Below are 16,102 nucleotides of genomic sequence, written 5' to 3' on the forward strand. Positions count from 1 at the left end.
GATTACCTTTTACGCATCGTCCATTTCTTTTCTTTATTTTTTTGGAGGGGGGGGCAAGAATAAGGCAGAAAAGCTTCACCAACGCCACATTCCACCACTTTCTTTCTCTTTTTTTTTTACATTTTTCGTCCTGCGTGCAACTTGTCTGTTCTCGGATCTAATTGCTGGTTGACAGGTTTTGGTTGAACTTAAGGTTCACCCGCTGTCAGGATCGGCGACGGCAAGCTACATCCACCAACGGTAAAGTCTTGAACACCTTCTTCAAGAATTATAGATCGTTCCAACTTCACGTAGACTCTTACTGTGCATGTAGCCCATAACATAATCGCTCCCGACTGTTGAGTGATCATTTCGCACTCGTATCATTTCATACTTATTACACAAAAACATTTTGTTCTACTTAAATGCTGAATTTGCAACGAAGCATTTTTCCTTAACCACTACCCTAAATGAATCATCATCATAATCTTATGTTACCTTAAAAATAATTATACGCACGCGTCTCCCACTATGATTGACTTTTAGACTATATTTTTCATCAACATTTCTCCATTATCCATGACCTCTTGTAGAATTTTCCTAGCAGTTGGTCTGGGGTAAAAGTTGAGAAGAGTAGATTAACAGGGAGTCCCCTGACCTACTGTGAACATAGTTTAATCGAACTTTCCATTAAACATATATGACGTGTGAGTACTCAACTATTTTTTTGTAAGAGTTAACTTACGTAATTGTAAATTATACTAAAAATTTTCATATATATATATATATATATATATATATATATATATATATATATATATATATATATATATATATATATATATATATCCTAAATCATTGCATCATTTGGGCGTGCATGTATATGACATTCGTGGTTGATAACGCTCGCACTAATGTTATAGTGTGCGTTGGTGTAAAAAAGAAAGTTTGTTTACATGTAAGTGTGGGTGGTATGGATGGCAGGAGAGAGGCCACTGCTTGGGTGGGGTGGTGAGTCGGCTTCCTCCCCGGACACCAGACGGCCGCCCTCTCTACTACTCTCCGCGTTCCTACACCCCCGCCGTCCCACCCACCACCACCACCCCGTCCTTTTGCCCTCCAGTGCACCGACCGCCGACCCGGATACTCCAGATGTGTTGCTTGTGGGGGTCCTCTCGCGCGCAGGAGGACCTGTCGGCCAAGGTACTGATGGAATCGACTCGACTCGTAATGAACTTGGCACTGTTTCTCGACTCGTTAATCTGAAGCACTGAAACACCACCCCTCGTCGCATTTCCCGAAGAAGCCTCACTCCAACATCCAAGCAAGAATGAAGCATTACGCACTTGTCTTGCCAAACACATATAGCTGATTTCACGACAGAGGCGACAGTGGTGATGCATCATACGTTACCTCGATGTGGTCCAGAGGACGCCGTCACCACAGCAACATTCCACGGATCATGTCGGGAACATACCCGAAGCCGCTCCGAACAATAAGAAATCCTCACACGTCCTTGGACACTGTAATGCTACTGAGACAATAAACCTCCGCGCCAGTGGTTCGCTGAAGAGCAAATTATCGGTGAGGCTCTAGAAAAAGATAATGTCCAAATGTCGTCTGGGTAGGTGGCTGGCTGGCTTAGAGCAGACATTAGGGCGACACATCGCACTCTCCTCTTAAATGTCAACACGCACTTTGGTCGTGACACTGCTGGACCCACCCATATTTACCACCATCCATTATGGGGGTCTTGTGATGAACTTGTATGATAAGTCGGGGACGTTTCATATGTACCAATTGATTCATCACTCACAGTCCCAGTGCATGTAGTACAGTCAGTTTGGGTGGTACGTATGAGCATGGAGGACAGTACGTGTCCTGGTGCTGGATCGTCTCAAAGAGCAGAGTGCTGACTGCCTTACAATGTGGGTGTCTGAGGACCGGCCGCCAACACCGCCAGGAGGCGTTGTCGCCTTGGTTGGCAGTGCAGTTGTTCTTAAACTTGTTCTGGCATTGGTTTTTGCTTGCTTGAGATTTAACCATTATCGCCTCCATGTTCTGGTTAGTAATGGATGATATCAAACTACTGTTTCATTTGTTTTTAGGTAACGTATCTGTCCACATGATATTTCTTGGCGAGTTGTCCACAACAGCAAGAGTAAATAAAATGGATGGAAAGGCTTAACCTGGTAGCGTTCTTTGTTTTCTTTTTCTTAAAGGAAATAATTGGTTGATAAATACATCACAAATTGGATACAGACAACGGAAAAGTATAACTGGACGTGTAATGTACTTTGAGCTCAGGTTTCGGAGACAAGAGTTTACTCTTCACCTTAGCGTAATTTGTGCTGTAAGTAAAAGCGTTTTAAAGAGTTGAAAGCATCTTTTAAAAAGGAGTTTCGGGCTTTCAGAACGAGTCTTTCATTGATGGTTGCGGAGTCTGGATTTTCCTAGTGAGGCAAGAGCGACAAGGTAGAACCTTCTACTGCCACGCGAGTCTTTTTTTTTTTCCACTATAGCTGTAGGCATGAGCCTTGTAACCTATCAGACGAGGCGCGTACTACCCCCTGGGGCACGAGGGCCTCCCTTACTGTTTCTTTTCTACTGGTTGGTGTGGTCTTTGGTGGCTCTAAAGCCAAGTTCTGGCCTTGGATGCTGCTTTTAATCCTGAGGTATTTTCATTACGATCTGAGGTTTTCACATATAGATATCTCTCAATATCTGTATTTCTTCCCATGTCTCACCTATAGCACTTTTTTCTTTTACCAGCGATATCTCTCAGTGCCTCGTACTGCCTCTTAACCATTTGAGAATTTTACCGTTCCCCTAAACACGCCTCTGATGCTATCCCCAGCTTAGCTACTCTCTCTCTCCCCATGTCTGTGTAACCAGGGGCTCCTCAAGTTACCATTCAGCCTTTCACGCTAACTTGACCTTCCTACTGTTGATCACCGTATCTAAGACCCATTCCCTTGTAGACACATTGCAGGCAAATGATATTCGTTAATTAGTTCTCAAAGACGCGGAATAGCTCTCGTTCTGTTGTCATTAGTCCTTAAGAATAATTGTCTTTTGTTCCGCTATTCTAAGAAAATAATCGACCAGTCAGACATGGTTTTCAAACTTTAGTAGAAGAGAAGGAGTGTGCACTCTCCTGTAGACCCTCTGTCTACTTTCCACTCCTCGTCTTTTGGCATCAGTACTTGATCTATGAAGTCATGACACGGTACTCGCTGCACCTAGATACCCTCTTCCTCCTCCCTCACGTCCTTGACATGACTCGCCCTCTTCCCCACGTCCCCCAGAGATATATGACATCCTCTTCCCCCACGTTCTCAGAGATACCACGCCCTCACCTGGTGTGGCTGTGGCCCCAGGTTTCGACCACTGGGAAATTATGAGCAGGAGTGTGTGCGTGAAGGCTCCTGACCAGCCCGCCTGCAGCGGGACATGGATACAACGACCGAAGTGTCTCTCATACTTTTGCCATGTTCGGTTTTCTTATTTTATTAAGGTTTTCATAGTCGTAACATTGAGGTTTTCCTGTATCCCTGCAGTGGTGTTGTGTGTATCTTTTCTTGTATCTCTTGAGGTTTTATTGTCTCATCTCTCAGGATTCCTTGTACTTCTGAGGTTTTCTCCTCATATCTCAGCTGCTCCTTCTCAGTGACATGGCGCAGTTGAGAAACATGGGGGCTAGTATGTGGGTGACACGAGGAAGGCCGCGCCACAGCACGTGATAACCTGGAGGTCGGTGGATGCGACGGTCATGATGGATCGCTCGAACGATCCATCCACGCGACGGATCAAAAAAAAAAAAAAGAACGTTGGCTACGTGGGTTGTCGTCCACGTGGGTTGTCGGCCACATGATGACCTTGCTGTGACCGCGTCGTCCTGCTGTGTTGCTCCCTCCCTGACGTCCTGCTGTGTCCCTCCTCCTTGGATGTCCTGCTGTACCACCTCCTCTCTGTCGTCCTGATGTGTCGCTCCATCTCTGTCGTCCTGCTGTGTCTACCCATCCTCTCTCGGTCGTCCCGCTATGTTGCACCTTCTGTCGTTTGCGGTGGGCTGGCAACAGCGTATATGACGTACCATGATGGCCTGGTAACAGGACTAATGTGTACCACATCCTTTACCAAACACTTACCCTCCTCCTTACACACGACCCTTGACTTCGCCTACACCCATGACCCGTACCACACCGCAAAGTATTACCTCCACCACTAGTCCCCTCCCCTCACCAACTTTCGTGTATCTCCATCATTTGTTTATCTTACCTTTGCCCCTAATATTCATGTTTTCCTCCAAGCCCTAAAACGCGCAGTACTGCGCCGCACTGAGATGCCCCGTTCGACTAAGGTTCCCTAGTCGCTCACCTTTTCGCTCTTGCTTCCTTAGTAGATACCCAGGCCATGAGAATATACTCGAGCTCTTGAGAATAGAAAACCATGAAAAAGATCTAAAGCTCAGTACCAGTTTGATCACTCCAGGAACAATGCCCCGCCTCCTTCAGTCTGTCTTTATCTTGCTACATCTTCCAGTTCCTTCACGATCCCTAGTCAGTACAGGTTTTCCTTGACGTCTGGAAACTATTCATTCGTTTCTCTCGTTCCTGCAACTCTTTATTAAACTCAAAATAATGAGGCATTCTTTTATCTCCCTGTCTCCGCAATTGATTAGCTATCGGGAAAAGTAGCGGGGGTGTGTTCATTTGCTTTTCGTGTGTTACTCCTTTTGTTTATCTGTCGTGAAAATTGCCACGGACAGAAAGGTGTTCGTTACGTCTGTTGACGTGACCCATCCTGACACGGTGCTCGTAAAGGAAATGTTCCCCAGTGGCTACAGTATCCGATGTCGGGTTACATATGTATAGGGGATCGTACTCGGTGCGTTCTGTGTTGCGTCATGCATCTTGTACGACAAGCATCCTAAATTGAGCATCGTACATATCGTAATACGATATACGTTATGTACCCTGTGTTGTGCATCGTGTATCCTGTACTGCATCCTGTAATAGAAATCCTGCATCTCACGTCCCTAATGCTCTCTCCCAGAGGCGCTCATTTCTTGGTAATCCCTTAAGAATATTTTCACCACCATTGTCACCAAGACATCATAATCTCTAGGTGCAGGAATTGCTTATATATCCAGCCAACGCTGCCCTGGGGTCTTGGCAGCTGACAATGCAAGAGAGGCTTTTGTTTACTAAAGAGGACCATTGTGAAATAATACGATGTTACTGCTGTTTCCCTTAGAGTTATCTCTACAGTTCTGTGTCTTCTCGTATTTTCCTATTTGTTTCCGGTTATCTTGATGTTTCTGTCCGTTTTCTTCTTGTGACATTCCCACAGCCTTCATGTTATACTCGCATATACATCGGTCGTTCGCATTCAAGCGTGCTTCCTCTTCTTTGAAAGAGACTAATACCATATGTACTTTGGCCTCTTGTCATGTTACCGAGCGTCAAATCGACTGGGTCAAGTCTTCACGGGCGTCCAGCCCAACGATGGTTGGTAGCTCGAAGTATCCGGGACCTTTTTCTGGGCGGCGCTGGCTCCCTCCAGCTTCGGGTAGCTGATCTCCACACCCAGACGCAGTCTCTATTTGCAGTAACTCAACGTCACGAAATACAAAGAGTATCTCTACCTCAAGTTTCCAGCAGTTGCCCGAGGTTATTCATGTCGTGACGTTAAGTCATTCACCTCGGCTACTTCCATGAGAAGAGGCTGTGCATAACAGCTCTCCGGTAGCAAAGAACGGCAGACCTTTCTTAAAACGCCTTTGTCTTTCCTTCGCCAGGAACACAGTGTGATGCGCGTGGCGCTCTCATTGTTCGGCAGAACCAATGAGCAAAGCCTCCCCCATCGGCCATCAGTAATGGTTCCATTCCCATCTACAACGCCATCTGGCCGACTCCAACCCAGTCGTCTGCGAAAAAAAATGTGCCAGTGCCATTGTCATCTCAACCTCAGCAATCCTTCAAAATAATCTCATTTACGATCGAATACCATTCATTACGGAAGTTCAGTCTTAACAGTGGCTAGTGTTTCAAATTAACAGGTGTGTGCGTCAAAAAACGCGCGCGCACACACTCACACACAAAAAAAAAAAAAAATTGGTTATCGAGTGAAGCGTGCGTCGGTGAAGACCAGAGGAGTTCACTGAGAAGGTCCTTCTGTGTGTCTGTCACGAGCTGTAGCGATGTTGGCGCGGTGGGCGGAGCCTCACACCCGGGAGTTCCCCTGCTCCAGACGCCTAGCAGTTGCAACTGTTGGGGATTTTCGAGGGAAAAAAGATTCCTCTCTGTCGCAGCTCTGCTATGAGCAAGGAAGAACTCGGTCACCATTATCATTGGAAGGTCGGTGAACCACTGTTGAGAAAGAGGATGTGTGTCCGGGACCCTTCACAGTATAAGTTTGGAAAAATAAAGACTGAATTAGGTGTACTTTGAGACTTTATGACCATATATTGATGACGACAGCATTGGTACTTCATTTTCAGTTTTGCGATGTGGTGTTCATATATGTGTGTGTGTGTGTGTGTGTGTGTGTGTGTATTTGTAGATAGATAAGGTTAGAACACGAGCCAACTAAAGCACCTTATTCCTACGTTTCGTTACAACTGACTATCTTTAGGGAATGGACAGCAGACCAGATCAAAAGTATATATGCACAGCTCGTATCAACCTTCTTCTCCCCTTATTCACGCATGTCATGGATTTTGAATATATATATATATATATATATATATATATATATATATATATATATATATATGTATATATATATATATATATATATATATATATATATATATATATATATATATATATATATATTCCTGGGTTACAATCTCTCTCTGGGATTGGGAAGAAGAAATGTCGTCTTCCACAAATCTGTGCGTGACTATAAAGGGGCTATAAACCCTTCCCTTTTCTAGTATCGTTTTCTAAAGGTAAAAACAGAGGAGACACGTGCGGGATTTTTTATTTTTACTTATTTTTTTTTCATCAACGGTTGTTTTGTTTTCTTCCTCGCTGAAGCCAGAAAAGCGAGCAGGTAAAAGAAAAAGTAACTCATGATGAAGGTTAAGCATCCTCTCTCTCTCTCTCTCTCTCTCTCTCTCTCTCTCTCTCTCTCTCTCTCTCTCTCTCTCTCTCTCTCTCTCACTCATTTCCACACTGATGAAAGTTTGTTCATCCTCCATCACTCACACTTCTAACGTCCAGTTCCTTTGTTTAGTAACTCATGTACATATATCTTAAGTCCAGTGTCTTCCTGCTACAAACACGAACCCACCACATCAGCAGCCAAGCTTCCGTAACCGTGAGTGGTTGGGGGAAGCGAAGGCAGACCAGGAGTTAGGCAAGAGCAGCTAAGGCTACGGAGGTTAGCTCAGGCTGGATCCTGGTCATGGATCCTGTTATAAACAAAACTTCTCCTTTGAATTCCTCACTGCTGCTCTATCGAGAAAACGTTTGCAAATGACTCGATTGCCTTTAAAAACGTGTATTGGTTATATAGGCCTGCGAGATGTGTAAGTCTGTGTTTCACCCTAACACACCGAGTAAGGAATTGAAGGATTGTGTGTCATGTTCGAAGACTATGTTTAGCTGATCTACGCCATATGATGGGTAGTCACTAGGAAGACAGATAGGTGAGTCGGGTATAACCTACCGCAGACATATATATACATCGACTTCATATAGTCCATGTAAAATAGCAAATAGATAAAGCGGACTAAGGGTAGCATAACCCACCGTGTTGCACGTGACCCCAGCGTGATACGATGCTCTGTAAGCCAGCAGCCTAAACCCCGACTACACACGGAGGCCCATTAGAAGTCATTATCATCGGCCCAGATCCAGTCATGGTTTCTGTACGTTGAATGCCCCTTGGTTGGCACTGGTGAACTTGCCGATGAGTAAATACTCTCTGAACAGACTGGCAAAAGTACCAAATCATCTGCGTGAGTGATGGTCCTAGGGTTTTAATTGTGACATATGGGATTTTTTTGATGTATGTATCCAAAGACAACTTTAGAACATAGGGTAAAGGCTATGGTTTTATATTAAAAGTAACTAAAGTGAATGAAGTTCTTTGAAAGTGGTGACAGGTGTACAAAAGAATGCAGAGTGTGTTCCTCGTAACACATAGTAGACAACTAATGTAATGGCTTCCGCCTCTAGTGTTGAAAGAGCAGATACCTCCTGTATGGTGTAAAATTCCTGAAAAAGTTCCGGGCCTCCCGATACAGACTAGTCTGTCATAAGATTTCCTTATGATGGTAGAGATGGACCACAGTGATATCCGCGTGTAGGGAACAGGTGCAGTAGTCGGTCGAAGAAAAAGAAATATAGGTAGACCGGAAGCCGTTTGTTTAATGTCTTGTTGCTCATATAGCAGGTATGTGCATATCCTTCGAAGTCTCCGGTATCAAATTACTTCGATTCGCCGAAGTGTTGTATGTCCTCCCAATGTGGTCTTCATTAACAAGGAAGCGATCCAGGAAGAGTCGCAAAAGAAAGATGTCCTCTATGGAGCAAGTTATATGTTTACATTGCGCAAGAATGAGTTTCGTCCTAAGGATTACTAGGAGCGGCGGCGGCAGGATCGGGGACTCCCCTCTTCGGTTGGGGGCGGGGTCTCAGGCCGTAAGTACCACCAACTCGACGCCACCTCCACCACAAGTCACCCATCCCCTGCCAAGGACGAAGGACTGCCGTTGTACGCCGGAGCCTAGGACCGTCACTTGGTCTGGAAGCCGCGGAGGGCGCGCAAGCAGCTACGGGGAGTTCCAGCACCAAGACTTCACGTCGTCAAGGAATACGCTACAGAAGGATTACCCGAGTCTCGGACGTTGCTGGATTATACCTTGTGATCGGAGAATTGTTCTTCCTCCCTGCGGTAAATAAACGTCAGTGGTTGTGTCTTAGCCTGAAAGAGGATTTAGTTACACGTGAATAAGTGCTGAAGGAAATTTTTTTGACAAGACTGTGTGACTAAAAGTGGTTTAACTGTGTCTTTGGAAGATGACTTGCCCGTGACAACTTTGTGACAGCCTCACGCGATCTCGTGTGTGGGTTTGGAACGTGATACGTAACATAACGAACTTGTCTTACGGATGTATAACATGACAACAATTAGCATCCCCCTACGTCTAGTCCTCAGCAGTATTAGGTGAGTTCTTGATTATTTCTTCCGAATTCTTTTATCTTTGTGCTAGACGAACTGCTTTCTTGTACTTGGGAAAACGGACTTTTCTAAAGATATAAACAAAACACACTTTGAGCATGCAAATTCTTTAATGCGTATTTTGCCGTGCACTGCATGCAGCTTTTTCGCACCAATACGTCATGAGCGTAGTTTGACGTCTTCCATTTCTGTATATTAACGGTATAAAAAAAAAAAAAAGTACGAGAAGATAGAGCGAATACTTCAGTAGAGAGGATTAATAACCTGACCTTTAGCGGTCTGCTTGGCCTTCAACGGTGTTTGGGAGTTTCCTGCTTACCTACCTTGGACGGGCACTCAGCGCTCTGTAAATGTTGGCATACGTTTTCTGGAGCTAGGCTTTGCCCTGTAATACCAAATACGTTTAATGGCATACCCATTCTCCATTCCGTTACGTATGAAATTGGACATAGTAACCGTTGTTATGATACTATATGTCCATTTCCCTTTCTTAGTGAATGTTGAGCCTTACAGGCAGAAAACTGTATAAACTTGTCATCAAACCCCAATCATGCTCTGGCAAAGCCAAACGACATTAATATTTTTTTTCGGCTTCTTCTCTAAAAAAAAAAAAAGAGATTCGGGAACTCCCCGAGTAAGACTGATCCGGTTTAAGGACCAGGTGTTGACACTGGCCGACCAATTTTGTTTTATAATGTAGAAGGTTGATATCGCTATGTTAAGTTTTCCTTGAGAGTGCTAAAAAGCGCTCATCGGAAAAGTATTTTGAGGAGGGATAAGCAATTAGATGTTACTCCGTGCTTAAGATCATTGGACCAAATGCACTAGCTAGCTCTGGCTGAGTGTTCGTGGCCCCACTTTTTGTCTAGATTTGGGCGTGGTAGCCACCAGGACGAGAAGTATATTCTGGGCATGTGATATATTTTGCCGTCTATCATAAGTGCCTTCAAATATTTCGACTTGTTTTATGATTTTCGTTAACAGAGGATAACCCATATTTTTTTTCTTTTTTTCTTTTTTTTTTGCAAACCTAAAAGAAGCTGTCTCATAAAATGGAGATGCTCAAGTGAACAACAGAAACGAACTTCCTCGTCCAGCGCAACGGTTTGATTAGAATTCGTTCTGTTTCTCCGCTCTGAACAGCAGACGTACCGTGAAGTCTGCGCGATCCAATACGAAACGAGCCACACTTCGACACGCAAGACTCTGGCTCACCGCGTCTGACTGACACTGTTCTTGAACATGACCGTTTCGCGAGGCACCCTGAGTGAGAATTTCCTATCACTCCGGCCAGTTTACCTGTGCCGCCAGTAGGCTTGACCTGGAGAATCATTACACGCTTGGCAGAATATATATATATATATATATATATATATATATATATATATATATATATATATATATATATATATTTATATATACTCTTATGGAGGGTCTTATTGCTGGAAAGGAGTCCTTCATTTCCTTGGTTCTGTTTGGAGTGCAGCCTCAAAGCTGTAGGAGCCCCCATACAAGGGATGCTGGGGTTATGTATCATGAGTCTGATAACTATTTAGTACCGTTACCATACGTCGATGCCTTCAAGTTTATATCTGTATTTTCATAGTTCCTTTTTTTTAACGAACGTTGACCCTTACATGACAGTGGACGACTAAGTTTTTAACATAGGGACTCAGGTGATGAGACCAGTGTGTCTATGATACATACTAACGCCAACAGAATATGTCTTCTGTAACTACACGCTGTCGCGTGTTAGTTGCCCTTCTTGCATATCGAGCAAGGAACTCCAGTCTTTCGTGTACCATGCCAGTGTTATCACCTACGTCAGTTTATTTCTGCTCTCATTGTAAGATTTGACTTTTGAAATTTAAATTATTAAAAATTTCTGATTTACACAGAAATATCGCCTGCATGGGGAATGAAACATTTCATATTAACATACAGCTACCATTTCCATGGAGCAATGAAACATTTTATAATTAGAAATAGATATTGCCTTAATGGTAGAAACAAATATTCCATGTTTACACTCAAACATCACCTTTATGGAGGAAAGAACCCCTTCATATTTAAAGACGAAAATCGTCTGTATGGAGGAATGAAACGTTTCATATTTCCATGCAAGTATCGCCTCAGTGAAGGAATGAAACATTCCAAATCTACAGACAAATATCGCCTCTGTGTGGGAGTGAAATATTTCACATGTACATACAACTCTCGCCTCTATGGAGGAATGTCCTCTAACCTTTGGTCAGTATGCTCCCAGACGGTCCGAGGTGTGGCAAAAAGTTTGCGAGCCGCCCCCCGTCCTCCCACCCAACCTTGTTATCCTTGCCTATTTACAGCTATCCCCTCCGTACTCCCTAAGAACCAACCACATGGCCCGTACCAGGCGGAGACCTGCCGAATCTATTCTGAGCCACGACTCAACTGATGACCTCTTACTTGGAAACTGTTGTTGCTTTACATGACAACATTTCCCAGTCTTAAGAATGTAACATGTATTGGTTGGATGTTCAAAACTTTAGAAAAAAAAAAATTTGTTCAGATAATCCATAGATATAATAGATTTCTAGTGAATGACAAGGTATTTTCTTGAATACATTATTGGCGCTCAGTGTTTCCAACACCTTTTAGCAATATTTTTAAAAAGGTTTGGTTAAACGGCAATACCGGGCGAAATACTAGGAAGTCGGACTGCCGTTACATATGGCTAGGTAACTTTGCTGGTGAAGGTTGATGCCAGAATGTTTCGTGAGGCAACGTTATTGTAAGGCTATAAGGATATGACCAGTTTCTCGCCAGTCGCGACTACTGAAAAACCGAGGAAGTATAACTCGACTGTTTTTGCGGGCCATGGACTGAAACCCCAGTGGAATCGAATACCCATTTTTTTCTCTTTTTTTTTTTCTCTTAGAAACAGGTTTATCTCTGCGATCTTTATTCACTCCATCTCATTATGAATGTTTAAAGCGATTCGTCTGCACTATCTCATGTAACAGTAGATTGCATTGTCGATAGTTTTTTTTCCTGATTTCATAACAGCAGAGATACATTACTGATAGAAGACTCAAGTAATGTAAAGTAATCCCAGCGAATTATATAGCAAACAAAAACTTATCGAGTGAAATCCCTCCCGTTCTATCCCTGGGCATGAGAAGATGGAGCTCAGCGATGCTACCTTTTGGCTAACGGTGGCTTTGAATTATACATCACTCGGAGACTACCAAAAGCTGAATGTATATTAATCGGTAATTCCCTGAACTATAATGTTAAGTATGCAAAGGATGAATTCTTTGTTATAGAATGGAATTACCGCATCTAACAAGAAGCCATAGTCTATACTTGCATGGATGAACCATACAAATATGTTTTATGGCAGCATTACAGACCTTTGCGTATATGTGAGATTCATCTACCTCTCTGTTTGGTCATCATACTCGAGTATACAACATCCCATATGGCACAGCGTAATGCAAGTGCTTCTGTATGTAATACTATTTTCTCTCTCCTTTCCAGCTATATCAATTTGTATTATTTACCCGTAACAAGATCTGGTGTACGCAGAGCTTGTGGTAGCTGGAGAGTTCTCCCTGATTATGAAGTCAGAAGGTTAAGAGTCAAGGTCTTGTGAAGGTAATATGTCGTAAGACCAGAAGTACAGTTGCTGATCTTTCCGTTGGTAGGCCCCCAAGTGCCAGTAGTCTAACTGGAAACGGTATATGGAATATTTTCGGCTGGACATCCATTATTAATTAACGAAGCCTGTCAGCAATATTATTGACGCTACTTCGCTATAGTGTCAACGAACCTACGTATGTTTTCGGTGTAAACCATTTATTAAATAACTTGAATCCCATGGTTATGTCTATTCTTTTTTTTTTAAGTAGTTTTCAGTTATAATGGTACTTCAGTCTTATACTTCCTTTCAGGGTCATGACCTAACTCGCGCGCATGAGATCCTTCACTTCCCCGCCGTCTTTTGCGATATTTCAAGCTTGCTTGTGATGCATCTTCACGTATTTACTCTTGAATTTCTTCATATCAGTGAGGCGCTGCACATTGTTGGTGATTTAGAATGAATGGACTTTGTCAAACATCAGGTCAAATAATTGTACAGCTTATAAAAGATGTGTGTATGATCGTTACTGTGTAGTATATAATATAACATTTTACAGTTGATCGGGCAAAACTTATAAACAATCACATGTACTTAACTTTCCACAAACTCATTATTCTATTTCGCCCTTGTTGAAATCCACCGTAAATTTACGTCGACCGTTCTTTGACGCTTATTGAACGCTGAGCCAGGAGCTCGATTTTCATTCATAAGAGGAAGATGTTTATCACTCGAGAGTTCAAGTTCTTAATGTAACATATCATCATGTTTTGTATATATGTAACCACTACCTTAAGAGGACGGTAAGGTCAGGATGGCTACCTGTGAAAAAGAGAGTTTGCGTTCGCCATCTACGGCTACCTTGCCAAAATAAGAATTTTATGTATATAACCTTTTATTTATATGACTTCCCTATTTGCATAGACATTTATTTATATCCGATATTCTTCAGTGCAATTTTGTAGAGGTGATATGTCGGTCATCGTATCTTAACCAGTATTGGTAGAGGTGCTTAATCTGACACTGCATGACTTCACTAGTAACCATTTTAAGAAATGAAATCGCTAAAGTCATGCTATAGTAGATGAATAATGTTATAAATAAATATGCTAGTTAAATCTGACTAATTATTCACTTTGTCTTTAAACGAAGTCTTGACAGGAGCTTATAAAACGAAGGTTTCATATTTCTTTTTTTTCTCTCCTTGGTTTCCAACAGTGAGAGCGAGGCCAGTGGTAGTAGTGCTCTGGTGTCACCTGTACAAAATCGCCGACGTGTGAACCACGGGCTACCTGCTCAGCACCCACATCGCCGCAGGAAGGTGAGCGCACCGCCGGAGTTGCAGCCGCACTTAGGTGGCACTCCACACAACAGCGCCCAATCCCTCAGCCAACAGGGTAACGGCGGTGCGAATCCCGATCCAGCGGACAGATCCGCCAACCCCGAGTACATCCTTAACCTCCCTGGACAGACACATTGTAAGTCAGTTCAAGTATTGGGTTAATGAGACTAATATTTTCAAGTTAAACTTTTATTTTTTTTTTAACCAGACATCCCAGTCGTGGGCCAGCCAGGCCTCCCATTGCCTGTCTTTCTCATGTAAACTCATGTAAAATATATTGATTGGAAGATTCATTATGATATAGAAAACTTGCAGTATCCTCACTTTTAACCTGAACTTTAGGCGCTAACAGCTAGTACCAACAAAGATGGAAAAGTTTGTTAACGTTTAATGCCATTAATGATGATAGGTGAAGCTAAAGATGTTAAAGCTTATTTGTTGACATGATATTGATGTTTGAGCCTGTTAGGAATGGCTCGAAGCTTCACACTGTAGCTAACCTGCCTCCCTTCCTCCACAGTACCAGGAGGATTCTATAGCGGCTCGGACTCGGGAGTACCGTCTGAGTATTCCTCCTGGGCTGGTCCAGTATCTGGAGCGATCCGTCACGACGTATCTTCGGACGAACACGTTACGTTACCTTCAAATTCCATCGACGACCTCGCGCGCCAACGCCAGACAGAACAACAGGAAGTCTCGTTTTACCAGTCGGACTCCGATTGTGAGGTAAGCCACGTGCCCTTCGCAGCCAGATTCTAAAATGTTTTAAATGTTTTTGTCAAGTTATATCCAAAGTCGAAGTTGTGAGGTGTATTAATGTGTGTTCAATTTGTTTTACTCCAGAGTTTGGACGAGCTTCAGCCGCCTCAGGGGCGTCGGAAGTCTGGTGCTGGTAGTGGGATGAACAACCAAGGATACGTTCACACGGAACCCACGCCATTGGTACTCCCCGTGGGATCTCCTCCCCCTCTTCCTCTCTCACACGTCACGGTGGAACCCGGCATGGCCTCTCCCTCGCCCTCTATCGTGGGTGCGCCCAGTACCATAACCCAGGGACGCAGGCACAGTATGGTCGTGCAGCTCAATCTGCAGCAAGGTGCCGCGCCCCCAATCGCGGGGGTAGCGCCTTCGAGAAACGGGCGATCCGTCTCGATGCTCTCCTTAAATGGGAACCAGCCAGTTTCCAGCATGTATCCCAACCTTCACAACGACACGCAGTCCATCTATAGCGAGGTTGGCTACGGCATCACCGGTCACCAGGTGGCATCGCCGGTACCTCATCAGACTGCTGGAATAAAGCTTGTGGAAGGCCAGCAAACAATAGTTTCTGCTCATCCGGAGGGCGTATCCACACATCCCGACCCTCACGACCCACATTTGCCGCCACAGCCTACCGAAGAAGGAGAGAAGAAGGCTTGGTTCCAACACACCCTTAGCAAAAATCTGAGCATTATGTATGCCGTGTTCCTGGTCATGCTGGGAATCGTGATCTACCTGGCGGACACCTTCAGCGGCCATGATTCAGCCATAGCCGAGAGTTTCAACGTGTTCCTAATTGTAGCGCAGCTGTTGTGGTTATTCTACGTTCATGTGGATGTCCGACGGTACGTTAATCTCATCTCCCGCGCGCTCGACGAGGCGAAAACGAAGCAGATTAACAAGGACGAACAAGTGCAGTTGGAGCCCACGGGCGATGGGCAGTATCAGTTGCGCATCAATGTGCCCGAAGCGCCCAAGACCATCCCACAGTATTATGGCTTCACCTCGGGCAGACACGGAGGCTCCCTCTACCTCAAGATCGGGGCTACAGGTAATTACTGAAGCCTTCCACTGAAAAAACCTTGTTTATTAATATATGCAGAAATTTAAATTATTTGGGCACCACTGAATAATATCATTTACATAGCACACAACTGGAAATATATATATATATATATATATATATATATATATATATATATATA

At 43.8% G+C, this 16,102-nt stretch overlaps 1 protein-coding gene across 4 annotated transcripts in view; it reads left to right on the top strand.

The window, feature by feature from the left end:
- LOC139759543 (proton channel OtopLc-like) overlaps positions 1–16,102 on the top strand; it is a 92,939-nt gene that overhangs the window by 74,120 nt on the left and 2,717 nt on the right. For 3 of the 4 annotated variants that reach the window (XM_071681784.1, XM_071681781.1, XM_071681782.1), the window contains 3 exons: positions 14,015–14,274; positions 14,659–14,864; positions 14,982–15,948. In XM_071681784.1, the coding sequence (XP_071537885.1) occupies positions 14,015–14,274; positions 14,659–14,864; positions 14,982–15,948 (1,433 nt within the window). Of the gene's footprint in view, positions 1–8,922; positions 9,163–14,014; positions 14,275–14,658; positions 14,865–14,981; positions 15,949–16,102 lie in introns of those variants that run through there. The other variant, XM_071681783.1, reaches the window with a different exon arrangement.

The sequence above is a fragment of the Panulirus ornatus genome, chromosome 33, assembly GCF_036320965.1.
Source record: "Panulirus ornatus isolate Po-2019 chromosome 33, ASM3632096v1, whole genome shotgun sequence".
NCBI lineage: Eukaryota > Metazoa > Arthropoda > Malacostraca > Decapoda > Palinuridae > Panulirus > Panulirus ornatus.